Source organism: Orcinus orca, chromosome 16 (genome assembly GCF_937001465.1).
Source record: "Orcinus orca chromosome 16, mOrcOrc1.1, whole genome shotgun sequence".
NCBI lineage: Eukaryota > Metazoa > Chordata > Mammalia > Artiodactyla > Delphinidae > Orcinus > Orcinus orca.
In genome coordinates, this window is record NC_064574.1 from 30,337,631 (window position 1) to 30,357,123 (window position 19,493).

Genomic DNA, 19,493 nt, shown 5'->3' on the forward strand with positions numbered 1-19,493 from the left:
ATCATCTCTCACCTGCATCACTGAAGTAGTCTGGCAGCCAGTCTGCCTGCTTCCATTCCCATCCCCTTTTAGCCACTTCTCTACATGGAGGCCAGTGATCCTTTTGAAAATATAAATCTAATTATATCACTCCTTGTCTTAAAATCCTCTTTGGGCTTCCTCATCTTGAGGGAAAATCTACCCATGCATTCAAAATTTAGGGCTTCCCTGGTGGCGCGGTGGTTGAGAGTCCGCCTGCCGATGCAGGGGGCACGGTCTGGGAAGATCCCACATGCCGCGGAGCGGCTGCGCCCGTGAGCCATGGCTGCTGAGCCTGCGCATCCGGAGCCTGTGCTCCGCAACGGGAGAGGCCACAACAGTGAGAGGCCTGCGTACCGAAAAAAAAAAGAAAAAAACAACAAAATTTAGAAACCTTTTCCTGTTAATATCCAGTCCCAAGACTTGAATTGGGTCCTTCTTCCTCTCCTGTTTCTATTGCTTATTTTAAGTCTCCTAGTTTCCATTTTCCCTCATCCCCATCTGCCCTCCACATACAGAGTGGAGCATAGATTCTGAGATGAGCCACAGCCTCTACTCCCTGAGGGTTGGGTCCCACATTTGTCACAGCCTTGCATTCCCCACAGGCCTAGTCTCCAGCTCTGTGCTCTCACGTCTCCATCCTCAGCAGGATACCAAGGCATTTTTAGCCCTGGGCGACAGTGGGTACAGCCACTGCTGGCCCCTGCTCTGGATTCTGTTACAGCTCTTTTTGCCATATCCCTCCCCACAGCCATGAGAGGCACCTCAGGAGTCAAGTCCCATTTAAGCCCAACCTGATTTTTCTGTTTGTGTTGTTGGGCCCACACAGAGGGCTAAATTAAATAAGCCTTCACCTGGCTGAGTAGGGTAATTTCCTGCCGTCGGTCCAACTTCTGCAATCATCTTATGTGGCTTCTCTTTATTTCATGTAGTCCCTTAAATCCTATCCCCATAAGTTTACCTGGCTTGCTTTCTCTCAGCACACCATACCTGCTTCCCTACAATAGCTGTGTCACCTTGAAATGTACCCTACAACAGCACTGATCTAACTTCTTGGTCCTACCACAGGTAATCATTTTGGCTGGTTAGGCAGCCAGAGCAGACATGCTTTCACTGTTGACCAACTCCTTGTCCAGAGTTTGAAGAGGGGATTTTTTTTTTTTTTTTGCCAAACCGCGTGGCTTGCGGGATCTCAGTTCCCGACCAGGAATCAAACCCATGCCCCCTGCAGTAGGAGTGCAGAGTCCCAGCCACTGGACCACTGGGGAATTCCCTAAAGAGGGGACTCTTTTTTTTTTTTTTAATTTATCTTTATTCTATTTACTTTTTATTTTTGGCTGCGTTGGGTCTTCTGTGCTGTGCGCTGGCTTTCTCTAGTTGTGGTGAGCGAGGGCTACTCTTCGTTGCGGTGCGCGGGCTTCTCATTGCAGTGGCTTCTCTTGTTGCGGAGCACAGGCTCTAGACGCACGGGCTTCGGTAGTTGTGGCACGCAGGCTCAGTAGTTGTGGCGCATGGGCTTAGTTGCTCTGCGGCATGTGGGATCTTCCCGGAACAGGGATTGAACCCGTGTCCACTGCATTGGCAGGCGGATTCTTAACTACCGCACCACCAGGGAAGCCAAGAGGGGACTCTTAATGGTTCAACTCTGCATCCCTGGGAGTCCTCCTTGCAATCTGCCCCTTTTCTTCTCTGTTATGCCTCTTTTCCTAAACTAAGGAGATCTAAAATGTCTGAAGGCTATTAAGTGTGGGACCATTAATATTTCCTTTTCTTGCCATAGTGTGATTCCAGCTCCTACATGCTGTTGCTGTAAAGCTCTTTGTATCTTAGCAGTTCTAATGGTTTTAAAGCCCCAGTCTTTAGTTCTGACTGATAAAACTGCATAAAGGCAGTGTTGGGAAGGAACTGTGGTAACAAAACTCACTCCACCCACCAAGCCCTGAAAACCAATGTAGTCTCTGTTTAAGATGAGCCTTAATTAGATTTTTCTAAAGCTGTTCTGGTTGAAGAGAGGGCCCAGAGCTCTGACCCTCAGGGTATCCCCAGGGCTCCTAGTGGGCACGCATTGAAAAGCAGTGGTCTGTGACATTTCCTTGATCTACCACTTTAATAATCCCGTATTTTAAAATGAGCTCAGTGTCATTTATAAAGGGGGTAATGAATGATCACACATGAAAAGCAAGAAAAGTCATTAAAAGGGACTTATAATACTGATTTTATTTGGACTGAGAGACTATCAGTGATTTTTATTTTTGTATTTAATTTCCCCAAATCTTTTCTAATGAACATAGAGTACATTTATGGTTGAGTATCTTTATTTATTTATTTATTTATTTATATTTTTGGCTGCATCAGGTCTTCATTTCTGCGCATGGGCTTTCTCTCTAGTTGTGGCAAGCAGGGGCTACTCTTTGTTGCAGTGTGCGGGCTTCTCGTTGTGGTGGCTTCTCTTGTTGCGGAGCGTGGGCTCTAGGCGCGCGGGCTTCAGTAGTTGTGGCTCACGGGCTCTATAGCGCAGGCTCAGTAGTTGTGGCGCACAGGCTTAGTTGCTCCGCGGCATGTGGGACCTTCCCAGACCAGGGCTCGAACCCGTGTCCCCTGCATTGGCAGGCAGATTCTTAACCACTGCACCACCAGGGAAGTCCCATATGGTTGAGTGTCTTTAAATTGCCAACAGTGAAGTATCTAAGATCTCCCCTAAAATGATCTAAAGAAAGGACAGCATAACCGTATTTTGTTCTGTTTATGTATTTATACCCTGGCTTGTTCTGCAGACATTAAACACATTCATTTACCAGATACTTATTGAGAACCTACCAGATGCAGGCAGTGTGCAAGGTGCTGGGAAAACAAAGATGAAAAGAGGCAGCCCCTGCCCGCAAGGAGCTGTAGAAGGAACTGAGCCAGGTGCAAGCAGAGACAACAGTAAACCATCTTGTGCTCACTAATAAGGACAAAAACACAAAAGCTAGCAACTATAAGGTGCCACTGCAGATTAAAGAGTTAAAGAGGAGGGACTTCCCTGGTGGCGCAGTGGTTAAGAATCCGCCTGCCAATGCAGGGGACACGGGTTCAAGTCCTGGTCCGGGAAGATCCCACATGCCGTGGAGCAACTAAGCCCCTGCACCACAACTACTGAGCCCTGCGTGCCACAACTACTGAAGCCTTCGCACCTAGAGCCCATGCTCCACAACAAGAGAAACCCACGCACTGCAACAAAGACCCAATGCAGCCAAAAATAAAATTAATTAATTAAAACAAACAGAAAAAAAGAAGTTACACATTTTTTTAAAAAAAAAGTGTTAAAGAGGAAAGGAATGAAAGCATGCTGTGGACTGGGCTTTGGTGAAGCACCATGGCTGGGTGAGAATGTAATTGGGTTCAGTTTTTCTGGATTAGCAGTCTGATATACATAAGTAACTACAAATGTGAGAACACCTCAAAGGAGCAGAGAAAAAGGAATTGGAACAAAGACACTGATTCCTCCTCTCACTCCACCCTGCCATTGAGTGTTAGATGCAGCTATGAGCTGATGGTCAGAGTTCTTCACAGACCCTGTCAGTGTTGCAAATTAGACTATAAATAATAACAAAAGGTTAAGTGATTAGTGGACTTAAGTTGTTAAATATGGATGTCCTGCTGAGGATCAGAAGTTAAACTGGACTGATGTTAAGTAGTAGAAGGACCCTCTGAGTTTTTGATACCTTGGGGAAGAAGTGTGTCGGTGTAAGAAGTGGCTGTGTTGAGAGGAGCAGTCTGCTCACAGGGCAGCCCTGCTTTTACCACACATGGTATTCTGAGCCCCTCACCTCTCCCATTTGTCCCCCAGGAGAAGTGTGCCCAGTACTGGCCCTCTGATGGACTGGTGTCCTATGGAGACATCACAGTGGAGCTGAAGAAGGAGGAGGAATGTGAGAGCTATACCGTCAGAGACCTCCTCGTCACCAACACCAGGGTAAGATGCCTGGTGGGTGGCCTTCTCCCACAGGGAAAGCAGGGTTGCACCTACCTCTCTGATCCTCCTTCCTCCAAAGGAGAACAAGAGCCGGCAGATCCGGCAGTTCCACTTCCATGGCTGGCCTGAAGTGGGCATCCCCAGTGATGGAAAGGGCATGATCAGCATCATTGCAGCCGTGCAGAAGCAGCAGCAGCAGTCAGGGAACCACCCCATCACCGTGCACTGCAGGTATGCCCACCCCAACCCTCAGGGGGAAGAGAGAGAAAGGCATGGGAGGCAGGCAGAGGGGTGTGATGGGAGCCTGTATCAGACAGTGAGGAAAGCCAGACAAGAGTGGGATGTTGGCGAGCACGTGGCAATCAAGTTTAATGACCAGGACAGGCCCAGATGATAAGAACTTCATACTTTAAGTGCTAGGGAACAGCAGTCCCTAATGTTAAGATATTGGACAGGGGAGGTGATGCAGAAGGGGAACAGCAGGGGAGACTGACAGTGGAGAAGACCAGTTGGGCAACATGGGAATGAGGGCTGTTTCCCTAAGAAACACAGGAAAAGAGAAAAGGGCAACTATTTTGAAAACAGTTAGAAGAAAAATGAACAAGACTATAAACATAGCTGTGAAAAAGAGGAGTCTCCTAAGTTCGAGGCTGGGTAATGGCTGGTGTCACTGACAGAAGGAAGATAGCAAGGGGACCCATGGGGCAGGGGGTGGATTTTGTTTGGGGCACATTGTATGAGATTGCATTTTAGAAAAAATTTTACCTTGAGTTTGTATTGCTTTTATAATTGGGGGAGGGAATCTCTTTTAAAAGGGAAGGAAGAATATATTTTAAATTCCTACAAATTGGTTTTGAAGATAGAAAAATGAGCAAAGGAACTTGTAGAAATGTATCTAGTATATGTTCTTCAAATGGTCAAAATGAAATATGTAATTACAAGAATCGAAGTACCGTTTATAATAGTAAAAGATGGTAGGGACTTCCTTGGCGGTCCAGTGGTTAAGACTCTGGGCTTCCACTGCAGGGGGCATGGGTTCAATCCCTGGTTGGGGAACTAAGATCTGGCATGCCATGCGGTGCAGCCAAAAAAAAATTGAAAAAAAGATGGTAAATAATCTAAGCATATGTTAATAGGGGACTGGTTCAGTAAGCTCTGATATATCTCATACTACAGAGCTTCAGATAATTAATTAGAAATCTGTTTATGTACTGGTATTCAGTAATCCTCAAGATTTATTGCTTAGTGAGAAAAGCAGTGGGAGACAGGGAAAGAATATGTTCATGTCGGTATATGCATAAATTATCTCTAGAAGGACACACAAGGACCTGATGACGTTGGTTGTTTCCCAGGAAGAAACTAAAAGGATGAAGAAGTAGAGTAGGAAGGAGACTTTCCACTGTTTCTGACCTTTTTGAAATTTGAACTATGCTAATTAGTTACCCGTACAAAAATAACTCATTTGAAAAAATGTTTTTAAGAAGAAAAAGTGGCAAAGTCCATCATCTAATACAGGTGTACAGTAAACATGAAAAGATGCTAATCCTTATTAGCAATATGAGAAATGGGGATGAAAACAGTAAAACATGGCTTTTTGTCCATTGGATTGGCAAATTAAAAGGATTCCTTGAACTACAAAAATAAACACTTCCTTGCCCACACTTTTAAATCTCCCATGCTGCTCTCTCCCTTAGTCACCCTCTCTTGGCAAACCCCAGATTCTCTAGCTACCCTGCACCATGCAGCTGAATATGGCTAAAGGAAAGCACCATGTTACAAGCCTCATTTTACATTTCTGATGAGTTCATGGTTGGCGATTAGTACTGCCCTGCAGTCCTTCTGCATCTCCCACTGTTCTAGACCAGGGCTAGGCAAACTAGGGCCCAGTGCCAGAGCTGGCCTGCCACATGGTTTTGTGGGGCCTGCAAGGTAAGACTTGTGTTTACATTAAAAAAAATTTTTTTTAATCAAAAGAAGAATATTTCATAACGTGAAAATTACATGAAATTTACATTTGTGTTCATACATAAGGTTTTATTGGAACACGGCTATGCTTATATATTATCTGCGGCTGCTGTCCTGCTCCAGCAGCAGTATTGAGACCATTCGTGTTACTCTTACTACCTCACACTGCTGCTCAGCACACAAGAAGCACAGTTGTGCAGTTGTAACTTGACTTTCTCTCTTCCCAGCAAAACCTAAGATACTTACTATTTGGCCCTTTATAGAAAAGCCTGCCAGCCTTTGTCCTAGATGATCATTTCATCCTCCTCTCAAACCTCAAACCTCCAGTACCTCTCCCATCCTCATATTTAAGAAATGACAATGTTTTCTATTTGCCTAGGAAAAAAGAAGCAATCAGAGAATTTCCACTTGCTCTTAACCACCACAGCTCCCCATCTACCTGCATTAGTGCTGTGGACCCTGCATCCCTCCTGTTCAGTGGATGAGTTGTCTGAACTCTCTCTGAAGTCAGCTACATTAGTCCTCTATTGCTGTGTAATAATATTACCACACACTTAGCATCTCAAAACAACACACATTTATCTTGCAGTCTTTGTGGTTAGGAATCTGAGCACATCTTAGCTGAGTCCTGTGCTTCAGGGTCTCAAAAGGCTGCAGTCAAGGTGTTGACCAGATGGGCTGTGGTCCCATCTGAGGCTTGCCTGGGGAAGGATCCACTTCTGAGCTCACTTGGTTGTTGGTAGCATTCAGTTCCTTGTGAAATTTTGTATTTTGAAGTTCCTTGCCACGTGGTGGACCTTCCCAGCATGGGTGCTTGCTTCTTCCAAACCAACAAAGGAGAGAGTATTTCCTTACAAGACAGACATTATGATCCACGTAACATAATCACATACATGTAATTGTATACGCTCCATCACCCTTGCTACATTCTGTTGGTTAGAAGTACATCACAAGTCCTGCCCACACTCAAGGGGAGGGGAATCACACAAGTATGTGAACACCAGGAGGCAGGGATCTTGGGAGTCAAGCTAAAGTCTGCCACACCCACCCTCCACTTGGATACCAATTCCATCCTCTTTTGTCTCTTCAGGGACCTGACTTCACTATCCTACATCATCAGGTTTTCTTCTGGATACCTACTGTCTTCATAAAAATGTGCTATAATTTCTCCCATTTTAATATTTTTTAAAAACTTTTGCCTCCAGTTCCCCTCCAGCTATCCTCTATTTCTCTGTTTTCCTTAATTGTAAAATTTCTCAAAATATTTGTTCATACTAACTCTCCAGTTCCTCTCCTCCCAGCCTCTCTTGAGCCCATTTCAGTTAACCCCCCACATACTCCCGTGCAATTGCCCTGTGAGGGCCGCCTGTGACCTTCACATTGCTGAGTCCAGTGATCACTTCCTAATCTCATTATCCTTGACTTTCATCAGCATTAGACACAGTTGGTCATTTGGTTCTCTGTGGAATGCTTTTAGCATAGCTTCTCTCCAGGGTTTTTGTCCTCATTGGCTGTTCCTTCTCTGTCTCCTTTGCTAATTCCTCCCCATCTGTGGTCAAGGGCCAAGTCCTTGGACCTCTGTCAACTGACAGTCATTCATCTAGGTGAACTCATCCAATCTCCTGGCTTTAATACCAACTCCCAAATCTTTATCACCAGTTCCCCTAAACTCCAGATTTATATATCCAGTTACCTACTCAACATTTCCACTTAGGCCTCTTCAGTTTTAAAGGGTTATTTCAGAACTCCCTATCTTTCTTTCCAAGCCTGCTGTTTCACAGCCTTCCCCACATCAAGAAGTGGTATTTCACTTAACTCAGATAAGAAGCCTGGAACAATTCTTTTTCTCACACATGTACATTTGTTCTACCTGCAAAATAATTTCAGAATCAAGTGTTTATCACTCCCCCCACCATGGCCCTCTGTCCAAGCCACCATGCCCTCTCCTCAGTAACTATACTGGACTCACTGGTTTCCCTGCTCCCACCTTTCCTCCTGTAGTTTGTTCTCAACACAGCAGCGTGAGAGCTCCTTCTAAAACTTCAGTCAGACCACATCACTCCTTTACTCAGAATCCAGACACTGGCTCACGAGGTACAACATGTCTGAGGGCTCCTTGCTCAGGCTAGGCAGGGAGTGAACCGGGGGTCTGGCCTTCTCCCTGAGGGCCCTGACCTTACCCCGCCCACTTCCCTCCCTCCCTCAGATGCAGCTACAGTGGCTTCAGCACCTAGACACACTCCTGTGTCATTCCTGAGATGCTCATTTCCAAGGGCCTTGTCCTCACCTTCTCAGGGTCTCTGCTCACATTCCCTGACCACCCTGTTCACAATAGCACTTCCCACACTGACTAGAACTGCTGTTCTCTTTTTCCTGCTCATACTGCATATCTTATTGTCTGGGGGTACTGCCACCCACTCAGCCCCTACCACACAGCAGGCACTCAGTAAGGGTCTGGTGATGACACATTGAACAGGTGGACAGTGTCAAGGTGAGAGTCTGGATTCCTGGGATTTCGGAAGAAAATGAGCAGCATGGAAAAGCATCAGCAACCATATACCAGTGCAGAGGGGCAGGAAAGAGGGGGCCAGAACTCTTGACATGAATGAGCAGCAGGCCAGGGCCCCGCAGGGCTGTTTTTGTTTTTTGTGTGTTTTGTTTGTTTGTTTGTTTGTTGGCTGCGCCACGCAGCATGTGGGATCTTAGTTCCTCAACCAGGGATCGAACCCGTGCCCTTGGCATTGGTAGTGCGGGGTCCTAACCACTGGACCGCCAGGGGATTCCCCCCACCCCCACCCCAACCCCAGCTTGTTTGTAGGTGGACAGCGAAGCCTCAGTGCTGGGGGTGGGGGTGAGGTTCTTCACCACTGCCCAATGAGTGAGCCCCTCAGCAAGCAGAATGGGTCGTACAAGAAGGGCAGCAGGGGTGCACCCGCCTCCCCAGAGCTGTGTGAGCTCCTGTGCCCACCCCCAGCAGTTCCACTGGATGACTGACCTTCCCAGGAGCACCAGCCTCGGCCTTTATCTGCTCATTGTCATTGTCACTTGCCTTCTTGGCACAGGGAGTCATTGCAGGTGTGATAAGTGTATCTGCTTTGTTACAGTGCGGGGGCAGGACGGACAGGGACCTTCTGTGCCCTAAGCACAGTCCTGGAACGGGTGAAAGCAGAGGGGATTTTGGATGTCTTCCAGACCGTCAAGAGCCTGCGGCTGCAGAGGCCACACATGGTCCAGACACTGGTATGCTGCCCTGCGTATTTATCCATGCCACCACACCATCTGCAGCTCCTCTGCCAAAGCCAGCTCAGGGGGGAGGCTCTTTTGAGGGGCCCATCTGATAGTCAGAAGACTGTGTAACCACAGACTCATCCTTCCTCAAGGTGCCTCAGGCAAACAGAATGAGCTTTGGGAGGCAGGAGAGCAGTGGGGGCATAGCCTAGCCCCACACCAGTAAGAGATGCAAGTGGCCTCTGTGAAGGCTACAAGAGGGTGCCCAGGTGCCCCATGGGGCTCTTCACTTCTCCATGGGTCCAAGGTGGGGAAGACTCAGAAGTACCTCCTCTCCTCTCCTCAGGCTCCCTTTCAGCAGGTCTCCTGACAGTCTAGATGACCAGTAACCACTGAGTATGTGGACAGACTTGAGCTCGTGTCTGACCTCTGCAGGCCTAGGAGTGCCATCTGCATGTCTAGTCACTTCTATCTGTAGAAGATAGCTGCACTCAGCCCAGAGGGGAATGCTGTCAGAACTCTGGCAGGCAGCTCAGGGCTCAGGTGGAAATCCAAAAACATTCATTTCCTGTGAATTTTCCATTTTTTAAAAAATGGGTTTGTCAGGAGCTGCAGGTACATTTTTCTCTTCCGTAACTACCCTGGCCTTTTCCCCCACCTTTCACTCTGCAGGAACAGTATGAGTTCTGCTACAAGGTGGTGCAGGAATATATTGATGCATTCTCAGATTACGCCAACTTCAAGTGAGAAGCGATGAGGCCCCGTGGACAGGAGAATTGCCTTTAATATTTTGTAATATTCTGTTTTGTTAATATACCCAAAATTGTGTATATATCTTACAACTGTTTTAGAAATTGGTACATAGGCTTCTATTACCTATTAGGTGGAGATTTTATATGTAAATGTGTTAGCACTGATAGTCCTTTTTCCAATGTTTTATTGGGGAATTAAATAGTGTGATGTTTGGATTGATATCATGAAATCCTCTGCCTGGAAATTGGGCTCTATTGTTCTTTGGTTTATACATCTTTTCCTAAAGAAGAAACACAAAACTCATTCCAGGTAGCTAGGCATTAACTAAGAAAAAAAGCACAAAGTTATCAGAGCTCTTGAGGAAATTGGTTGTCCCAGTGCCCCCAGTTCAGACCACTCTCCCCTCCCTGCTCTGTAAATAATCTCTCCCCTTTCCACCCTTGCCCACCTTCTCGTACCGCCTACATCCCACCATGGCGAGTAGAGGGACCAGAGTGTTATCTCTGGCACCACACCAGGGATTATCAGGTAATAAAAGCTTTGACTCCCTGAGGAAACGTCTCTCCCTTTGTCTGGGTTGGGGCAGTCATACCAGGGCTGGGGTTCTCCTGGGCCACTCCCGTCCCTGCCGTTACTGTTCTGTCTTAGCTGGCTGCAGAGAGGGCACAGTCTCCCTAGCTCCTTCTTTCCAACAAACACAGCCCCTCTAGCCCTTAGGTAGTTATCAGGACTATTCTTTCACTCCCAGCATATCTTTGGTGCAGTGGTCCTAGCCAGCCTTGCTCCCTGGGGAAGATGGCCAGGGTCCTCACTGCTTCCCTAAGTACAGAGGCATGGAGGAGAGAGGGGTGGCTTGGCTTTCGGGTTTGAGTCAGTTTGACCTCTCCAGTCCTTGGTGCTTTGCTGCAAAACTATCTGGATCATGTCGCTCTGTCCAGAGCAAGTGTTTATATCTACATTTATTGTGTTAAACCGCTTCCATTTCCTTTCATATCTGTCCTCATTTCCAGGACTTTTATGTGGAAGTGCCTCAGATCCAGAGGCCAGGATGGTGGGAGTCTTAGATCCCAACTCGAATTTGAGCCTAACATGTTAGACAAAGTGTCTTAAATAAGGTGGATGTTCATTTATTTTTCATGTTAACAGTCTGCCCAGTCCAGAGACCCAGTATCCTCCATCTCATGGTCCCAGTGTCCCTTAGGATGTTGTTCTCATCCTCATGGTTGAGGTCGCTGTCTTTTCCCATGGAGAAGCAAAAAGAGCATGGGCAAACAAATTCATTTTTAAAGACATGAAGCAAAAGTTGCACTTTTCACTTCCACTCATACCCCATTGGCTAAAACCTAGTCATAAGACCACACTGAGCTACAAAGTGTGCTGGGAAATGTGGTCTTTAGTTGAGGGCACAGCTGGGAGGGTGTGTCTGTTCATGGCCTCCTTTCTTCATGATCAGCCCAACACAGGAACAGGAGAGGAAACCGGTTGCCATGACTGTCAGTTCAGGGCTGAGAGAACCTTGCAGCCCTCGGGGCCTTTCTTAAGGATCAGGGGCCAGGGGCACCTCGGGGCTGTCAGGAGTGAGAGGTGGCACCCCCGTCTGGCCCATGGAGGAATGCACAGAGATCACCACTGCCGTGCTTGCTGGAGGAGGTAGGACTTGAACTGTACCTGCAGGATATTGGAAGTTTAGATGAGCGAAAGGAGGAAAGATCAGCGGAGCAGTATCACAGAGGGCCTCAGATTCCAGGCAAGCAAAGACGCAGTGGCTCCAAGATAGAAGCCAAGTTCTGCACCACATATTCAGGGTGTATGCACGAAGCCCGGGTGCCACGACAGACCACCTTCTGGAAGGTTGCAAGGGGTGAAGTCGTGTAAGTCAGTAGGTGTACTGTGGTCCTTCTGTAGGAACCAAGGAACTGTAAGGGGCGATAAACTCAAAAAGTCAGTAGGTTTAAAAGAAGCATGGATAAATTAAGCAAAGACAGAATCTAAAGAATTTCGGGTGAGGGCTGCCATGCTTGGGAAGGAAACCCTGTCTCTTTGCAAGCTACCTATTGGCGCCTCTGTGTAACCATGTCCAGGCAGATGGAGGAGGGCAAGCCTTGGGTCAGCAAGCCGTGCAACGAACATATCCCCTGGTTGCTAAACAGACATCTTTAAGCAGGAATTACCCCAGCTCTTTGCTCCCTTCTCTCCCTCAGCTTATAGGTATGGCTCATCACTCCCTCTTCACCTCTTTCTTTTCCTGTATTATTCAGAGCTTACATGGTGTCAAGAGACATAGGCTCAAAGGGAAGTGTGTTGAAGCTCACGTGGCACAATTGTGTGGGAAGGGCAGAGGAGATTGCTTCATCTAGTGCCCACTCCTCAGTCAGTCAGCTGTGACTGTGCCCACTGTACACCCAAACTTCTGGGGCCTGCCACACTTGCAGAGACCTCACTTCATCAAATTGTCTCTGTCCTGGGTTTTCCTTCATCCTCTACCCCCACCTGCCCAATATGCTCATCTTTCATTTAAAAGAAGAGAAAAAAAGCACTTCCCCCATGCCTAAGTTCTTCCATTCCCGCATATTCCTTCCTTACCCTTTCATCCTCAGTGCTGAGCCCGAGGGATCCACTGTCTCCCTGTCCACTGGCACCCGCTTGGTGTAATGACTGCCTCCTGACTTTTATCCTCACTCTGTAGCTTTTCCTCCACAGCCCCCTTCCTCAGAGGTCAGGCATTCCTGCAGTCTGTGTGGTGTGGACCCTCAGCCCTCCTCCAGCCCTGAGCTCCTGGTCCACACACCGCACTTCCTACTGTGACTCCACAGAGTGGCCCAGAGGCACCAGTCTCAGGCTCCGCACACCCAGCAGTTTGCCCAGTCTCTAAAGCCCACTGCCCTTTCGTGCAGCCTCCAGCATTCTCTGCCCCCACCCACCCTGTCCCACCCCTACTCCCACTGAGCACCAAACCCACAGGCCTGCCCCCCCCACAGATCCCCCCCGTAGTTCCTGTGTTAGCTCTTCTCCATTTTGTCTCTTACCCTAGAGCACCCACTGCAGCCCTATTGCCGAGACTAGCTAACTCTCCATCCTTCACCCAGACCACCTGCTCAGGGGGTGTGCCCCTCTGTGCTCCTACAGCACCTGAGCATTCAACTCAAAACCTCTGCTTTCCCAACTGATTACAGCAGCCCCCAGACTGGAATAATGTGGCCTCAGGGCTGAGTGTGAGCTAGAGCTCAGTGGTGAACAAATGGCTTTCTGTGTCCTGCTGAGAGGGATACAAGGATGAATTCCAGAGTTTATAATCTGGAAGGGGAAAGCAAATATTCCTAAAAGGCAAACTATGTGGCCAGAAAGAAAGGGAAGCTTTCCCCTGGGAAGCTTGTTCTTGTTTGGAATTTTCAGGAAAAACCACAATCAAATTACAGAAAAAATAAAGGCACCCCCATTCCTTTTTTAAAATAAACACCAGGGCCTTTGAATAAAACATTCTGTAAACCCAAACCAGAACTAAGCTAGTTTATTGAACTCAGTTGTTTTCACTAAACCACAAAGCAAATGTTTTCCTAAAATTTACTTGGTTAACCGGTACATAAAGGGACAAAACCTGTTTCCCAAAACAGTTTAACTGATCATACAGTCCAAATATTCATTTCAGGTAAGTCAGTTTGGAAATTCACCCATGCCCTTCTGCCTGGGCAGCTGAAGTCGAGGTGCCCATGATGTCATCTCCCCCATCTCTGCCACAGAATTTGACACACTTGCTCTCCCAGTGACCAGACACTGCGATGCCCAGCCTGACCCTGCCCTTGCACTTGCTGTTCAAATTGCTGTCCAAAGGCGGAGATTGGCTAACCCTATAAATTGGCCTCTGCCCCCCAGAGGCTGGTGGCTGGCAGCGGAAAGCTGAGCTGATGCAGACTAAGGCGGGAGCCTTTTCTGGCATTCCAGGGGCTGTGCCCAAATCCATGAATGGTCCTGGGCCAAGTACAGGATGAGGAGGGGTTGGAACCTTGAGGGACAAAATTATTCCTACCACCTTCGGATAGGCCCACAAAGGCTGCACTGCCCCCTTAACTGGGCCCCCTGTCAGGGACCTGCTTGGAGGGAGAGAGAGGCCACCTGTGGGGTAGCTATGCCCCACCCAAACCTACTTCCACATGGAGTGACCCAGTCCTGGTGCCCAGGTGTGTGGTTAAGGACATCCCACCCAACCCATTTTACAAGTGGGCAAACAAGCCCTCAGGAAGAGTGGTCATAGCTCTCCCCAGACTTCTTAACAGGCTGCTGGACTCCTCACTCTTAGGCCCCCACTTTTCTACCAGGGAAAGCCCTGAGCTGGGTGGGACTCAGGAAGACCCCAGGCATTGCCTCTCTTAGGGCCATAATTTGCTGTGTCAGAGAGGGCTGTGAGGGCTTTCTAGACCTAAGGGCAGGAGCTTGAGAATGCAGCTAGGGAAGTGGCTAGATGAGACTTCAGGGGCACAGGCCAGGCTTGTGACTTCAGATCCCTGGGAAGGTGGAAGGAGGAGGCATCTGTCTGGTGACCCCAGCGCCAGCAGCTGAACATACACTGCGAAGGGAAGAGAGTTGGTGGCGAGCTGCCACCCGTCCCCTCTTTGAGACGTCATTGGAGTCTGTGGGCCCAGAGCAGTGGGTGGAACTACCTGAGCAATAAATCTTGGGTCTGGCTGCCTGGGTTCCACTGCTGCCTGGAGGAGCCACTTCATCCACAGCTCTCCCTCGGTGAGTGAAAAGGCTGCCCTCCCCAGGGCTGGGGCTCCGGGATGGAGCTCTATTCTGGGTACACTGCTCCTCTTCCCCCTCCCAAGTCCCTCTACCCCTGACCCATGCCCAGAAAAGCCCCCTTTCCCTCATCTTTCCCCAACAACACTATTCCTGTGCCTGCTGCCCCTAGCGTGGGAGGGACAAGGGGTAGAAACCCTTGCCCCTGTAACCACCACACATCCCCAACTGCCATGGAAGAGAAATAGCAACCCACAGGGAAAAGGAGCTGAGGGCCTGCCAATAACGTCCCCCAGCACTGGGTGCCCCAGATTCCCCCACACTGCTGCCTGTCTCTTGAACAACTCCCCTGTTCCCCTCTCCAACCTTCTCTCACTTCTGGGATCCCTGAGGGAAGAAAGGGTAGTCCTGCCGTACTGGGGAAGGCCCTCAACTGGCAAAGCGGGGAGCCTCTGTGCCCCAGGGGTTCTGAGAGGTGGCTAGTTGCCAGGAGCCCTCAGGGTCCAGACCCCTGTAGTCCTGGTATAGGGAGCAATAGCAGAAGAGAGAAGAACATTAGGAGACACTGAAGCTGCCCCTGAAACGCCAGTTGTCCAAGGGGACCCCGGAGGAAGAGGAAGGGGGTATGGATGGGAGCACTCCCTGAGTGCTGTCCACTGTCCATGGGAGCAGCCCTGCCATGGCCAGCTTTGGGCTAGGCCTCCTGGTGCTGCTGCTGACCACCCACCCTGAGCCCTCGAAGGCTCAGCACTGCTCCCACAGCTGGCACCCTGAAGGAAAGCAAGCCTCCAGCTCACTCCATGACCCCCAACATACTCCTGGGCCCCCAGGTGAGTTGAAGGGTCTCCCCAGCCTAAGTGAGAAGAAGGTGCTGCCTGGGGCTCTTTCATCTACCTCAAGCCTTGGGTGGAGGTGGGGAGGGCAGGCTGCAGCCTCAGTTCCCTTCTAAGGAAGGGTTCTGGGCACTGCAGCTCACAGCCCAGGCCAAATTGTCCCCAACCTCCCAAGCGATGTTCTGGCTCCCCCTGAGGACAGTGTGCCCTCGGAGAGTAGGACCATGGCCCGGTGGCTCCTCCACAGGAAGCAGCACCTGGTGCAGACACTGCTGGTAAGTAAGCTAAGAACTGGCTGGGGGTGAGGGGGAATGATACACCACTGAGTTATTTATTTTTGGTTGCCTTGGGTCTTTTTTGCTGTGTGCGGGATTTCTCTAGTTGCGGCGAGGGGGGGGGGCTACTCTTAGTTGCGGTGCGCAGGCTTCTCATTGTGGTGTCTTCTCGTTGTGGAGCACGGGCTCTAGGCGCACGGGCTTCAGTAGTTGTGGCACATGGGCTCAGTAGTTGTGGCTCGCGGGCTTAGCTGCTTCTCAGCATGTGGGATCTTCCCGGACCAGGGCTCAAACCCGTGTCCCCTGCACTGGCAGGTGGATTCTTAACCACTGCACCACCAGGGAAGCCCCAATCCTAGACAATTTATGATGAAATACTATGTTAGATTAAAGTAAAAGATTAGAAGTCACTAGTGGAGTAGAACGGGGTACTACAAACCTCCATAAATAGGATAGTGGCGGCTGTGAAGTCCCCTAGGCTTCTAGACAGCCAAGGGAAGCCAGTGTGGCTCAAGGTGGGCAGGCCCACAGCCAGTGGAAAGAGGTGAGGGGTGCGACCTCACACTCTACAGTACGGCCCCGATAACCAGGTGGTCATTGATACGTGCACTGGGAATGACTCAGTGATTGCAGAGCTCCCCAAGGCCAATAGCGGAAGACAGGTGTAGGGAGATGGTTTATTATTTTGCAAATTGTATTTTAAAGTGCACCACGGGAGCACGATAACTAAAGGAGAAAGCGTAAATTCCTATAAGGCAAGACCTTATCGCCTAATATCAGTCGGTGTGAGCTCGGGTTTTTAGATATCAGGTGGGCAACGCCCGTTAAGCCCAATGAGCTAGAGAACCCACAGGCTGGGTCTTCTAGGAGGCTAGGGGGCGTCCGCAGGACATGGGAGCCACAATACCGGCCGTCGGCCAATCCGAAGCAGCGAGGCCAAGCCGAGAGGCGAGGGAAGAGGAGGGGAGGAGGGGGGGGGCGGGTAAGGCCGCAGCTCTGCGGTCAGGTGACCAGAGCGTCCGGGGGAATGATCGCGCCCTCCTCCCGCAGACCCGACCCCGAGCGCCGCGCCCCGCTGCCCTCCAGTAAAGGTGTGAGGTCCCTGAAGTTGTTGCATCCTTTGTCCCCTCTCTCTCCATTGAGACCCTTCCCCGGGTGGGGGCTGGAGGGATGCAGGTCGGAACCCGGTCCCCCAGGGGGGACACAGCGAGGTTCCGGGGGGTGGGGCGGACGCAAATGTCAGCGGGCAACAGAGGGTGGGGTCGGAGCCCGCGGACTACGCGTCCCGTGGTGCCCCGCGGCCACTTCCGGGCCCCAGTGATGCCCTGCGGCGCGCCGGACGCTAGGTGGTCTGGCCATGTTTCGCGCGCTGAGCGCCCTGGGCGCGCGGCCCATGGGCCGGCCCCCAGCCCCGTTTCTGCTCCCCGTGCGCTGCCGCAAGACCCGCCACGACCCGCCGGCCAAGTCCAAGGTTGGGCGCGTGGCGACCCCACCCGCTGTGGATCCTGCGGAATTCTTCGTGCTGACGGAGCGTTACCGGCAGTACCGCCAGACGGTGCGCGCCCTCAGGTGTGTGTGACGGAGGGGGAAGCGGTGCCGTCCGGCGTGTGTGTTAGGGCGGGCGGGCGAAGAGAGTGCCGACCTTGGGCGCGTCTCCGTCCAGGCTGGAGTTCGTGTCCGAGGTGCGCAAGAAGGTGCACGAGGCCCGGACCGGTGTCTTGGCAGAGCGCAAGGCACTGGAGGACGCCGCTGAGCACCGCGAGCTGATGGCCTGGAACCAGGCGGAGAACCAGCGGCTGCGCGAGCTGCGGTGAGTGGGGCGGGAGGCGGGGCGGGGACGCCTTGCCGGCCCGGAGACACCCAGCCACGCTCAACCTCGGCCTCTCACTCCTCCCAGGATGGCCAGGCTGCGGCAGGAGGCGCGGGAGCAGGAGCGGCGGCAGGCGGAGGAGGAGGCCCGGCAGGCCCGAGAGGCGCAGGCTTGGGTGCAGCTCAAGGAGCGTGAAGTGCTGCAGCTGCAGGTGGGCCGTGTCTCCAGAGGGTGGGGCTGCAGGCCGCGAACTCTGCCGGTGCCGCGAGTCCTGCGCGCAGCCAGGTGGGGGAGGTGGGGCCGTGGCTACATGCAGAGTTGGAAGAGAGTAGCCTTGAGTCTTGACACGGGGTTAGCAGGTGAGGATTTGGAAGAGGAGGCGTGCAGGGAGAGTGTCTGTCAGGCGCGAAGACCCGGAGGTGAGAGTTGACAATGCAGTAGTGTTCACGTGGCTAGCCACTTGGCTAGCCACTGTCTGTGAGACTGGCCCCCACGTTCCCCAAGGAGTTTATATTTTGCTGTGAGAGTGGGAAAGTCACCAAAGGGTTTAAACATTTTGGCCTGGGATGCCAGGTGTGAGACTTAAAAGCAGGGAGATCAGTTAGAAGTGATCCAGCGAGAATGGATGAGGCTTGAGTTAAAGTAATAGAGGGAGGACAGTTTGAGAGAGATTGAGAGATCTAGGCAATATTGAGAGACTGATTCCACCCAGTGAATTGTCACAGCTGGTGTGTCTGGGTTTTGGCCGAAATGTCCAGGGGATGATTGTCTAAGAGAACTGAATGTGGCAAAGCTGCCTGATATTCTTCCACTGGAAGGTCAGCGGGGTGCTCAGAGAAGACCTGGGCTGCAGACATCTTTCCCACAGGAGAGCTGGAGCCCCTCCCTCAGTGGGCTAAAGGCTAGCAGGCATGTTCTGAGGGCTTCCATTCAGTTGGCCTTCTCTCTTCCAATAGGAGGAGGCAAAAAACTTCATCACCCGAGAGAACCTGGAGGCGCGGGTGGAAGAAGCGTTGGACTCCCCCAAGAGCTACAATTGGGCCATCACCAGAGAGGGGCTGGTGGTCAGGCCACAGCACAAGGGCTCCTGAGGGCCCAGTAAGGACAGTGTCCACCCAGGGACCGTGGGGGTAGGGGGGTTGGGCCTGATCTGGAATAAAGCAGTTGTTTCTTATGAAGGAGGAGGCTCTACCTATTCCAATGCAGCCTTCACTTTTGGGCCTCAGCACCCACCACTTGGTCAGAAACTCCACACACACAGTGCCCTGTTCTGCACCCATGTACAACTCTTAGCAAAGCACCAGACCTTAGAAGTTTCCATCTCACAGAGGAGCATAGTCCCCTCGGCAGCCAGGTCATCTCCTGAGTATCCTCAGGGTCCAGTGGTTGGCATATTGCAGTCCTTGGGCCAAATCTGGCCTATTGCTTCTTTTTGTAAATAAAGTGTATTGGAACACAGCCACAGTTATTCATTGACTGCTCTCATACTACAATGGCAGAGATGAGCAGGTGCAACAAAGACCTTATGAGTTGCAAAGTCTAAAATATTGTTATATGCCTTTTTAAATTGAAATATAGTTGATTTACAATGTTTTGTTAGTTTCAGGTGTACGGAAGAGTGATTGAGTTATACATCTATTCTTTTTTAGATTCCTTTCCGTTATAAGTTATTACAAGATAATATAGTTCCCTGTGCTGTACAGTAGGTCCTTGCTGGTTATCTGTTTTATATATAGTAATGTGTATATTTTAATCCTAAACTCCTAATTTAGCTGCCCCACCCCAATTATATGACTTTTTTTGGGGGGGCGCACCATGCGGCATGCAGAGCTTCCCCTACCAGGGATCAGACCTGTGCCTCCTGCAGTGGAAGTGCAGAGTCTTAACCACTGGACCACCAGGGAAGTCCTATATGACTTTTT

General features: G+C 50.4%; 3 protein-coding genes across 10 annotated transcripts in view; all 3 read left to right on the plus strand.

Annotated features, from left to right (window-relative positions):
* PTPRA (protein tyrosine phosphatase receptor type A) overlaps positions 1–10,138 on the plus strand; it is a 185,624-nt gene extending 175,486 nt beyond the window's left edge. For all 7 annotated transcript variants that reach the window (XM_049698771.1, XM_049698772.1, XM_049698773.1 and 4 more), the window contains 4 exons: positions 3,848–3,973; positions 4,053–4,204; positions 9,043–9,178; positions 9,839–10,138. In XM_049698771.1, coding sequence (XP_049554728.1) covers positions 3,848–3,973; positions 4,053–4,204; positions 9,043–9,178; positions 9,839–9,913 — 489 coding nt within the window. In that variant the 3' untranslated portion in view covers positions 9,914–10,138. The remainder of the gene's footprint in view (positions 1–3,847; positions 3,974–4,052; positions 4,205–9,042; positions 9,179–9,838) is intronic.
* A 144-nt stretch (positions 10,139–10,282) lies between these two features.
* Positions 10,283–16,876, plus strand: LOC101276573 (progonadoliberin-2). The gene is made up of 2 exons (XM_033415746.2): positions 10,283–15,483; positions 15,604–16,876. The coding sequence occupies exons 1-2, from the start codon at positions 15,333–15,335 to the stop codon at positions 15,789–15,791; spliced, it is 339 nt and encodes a 112-aa protein (XP_033271637.1). The 5' UTR covers positions 10,283–15,332; the 3' UTR covers positions 15,792–16,876.
* Positions 16,877–17,021: 145 nt separating this feature from the next.
* On the plus strand, positions 17,022–19,029 carry MRPS26 (mitochondrial ribosomal protein S26). Of its 2 annotated transcripts, none has more exons than XM_049698785.1 (4): positions 17,022–17,330; positions 17,425–17,571; positions 17,659–17,789; positions 18,534–19,029. In XM_049698785.1, the coding sequence occupies exons 1-4, from the start codon at positions 17,119–17,121 to the stop codon at positions 18,671–18,673; spliced, it is 630 nt and encodes a 209-aa protein (XP_049554742.1). In that variant the 5' UTR covers positions 17,022–17,118; the 3' UTR covers positions 18,674–19,029. The 2 variants fall into 2 exon arrangements, with proteins under 2 accessions (XP_049554742.1, XP_004285365.1); XM_004285317.4 differs by having other exon boundaries at positions 17,050–17,330; positions 17,659–17,782; positions 18,528–19,029.
* The last annotated feature ends 464 nt before the right edge of the window (positions 19,030–19,493 follow it).

Coding starts and splice junctions, on each gene's coding strand:
- LOC101276573 (XM_033415746.2), top strand. CDS start 15,333: ATGGCCAGCTTTGGGCTAGGCCTCCTGGTGCTGCTGCTGACCACCCAC. Junction 15,484..15,603: donor ACATACTCCTGGGCCCCCAG/GTGAGTTGAAGG, acceptor TTCCCTTCTAAG/GAAGGGTTCTGGGCACTGCA.
- MRPS26 (XM_049698785.1), top strand. CDS start 17,119: ATGTTTCGCGCGCTGAGCGCCCTGGGCGCGCGGCCCATGGGCCGGCCC. Junction 17,572..17,658: donor CAGCGGCTGCGCGAGCTGCG/GTGAGTGGGGCG, acceptor CACTCCTCCCAG/GATGGCCAGGCTGCGGCAGG. Junction 17,790..18,533: donor GCTGCAGCTGCAGGTGGGCC/GTGTCTCCAGAG, acceptor CAATAGGAGGAG/GCAAAAAACTTCATCACCCG.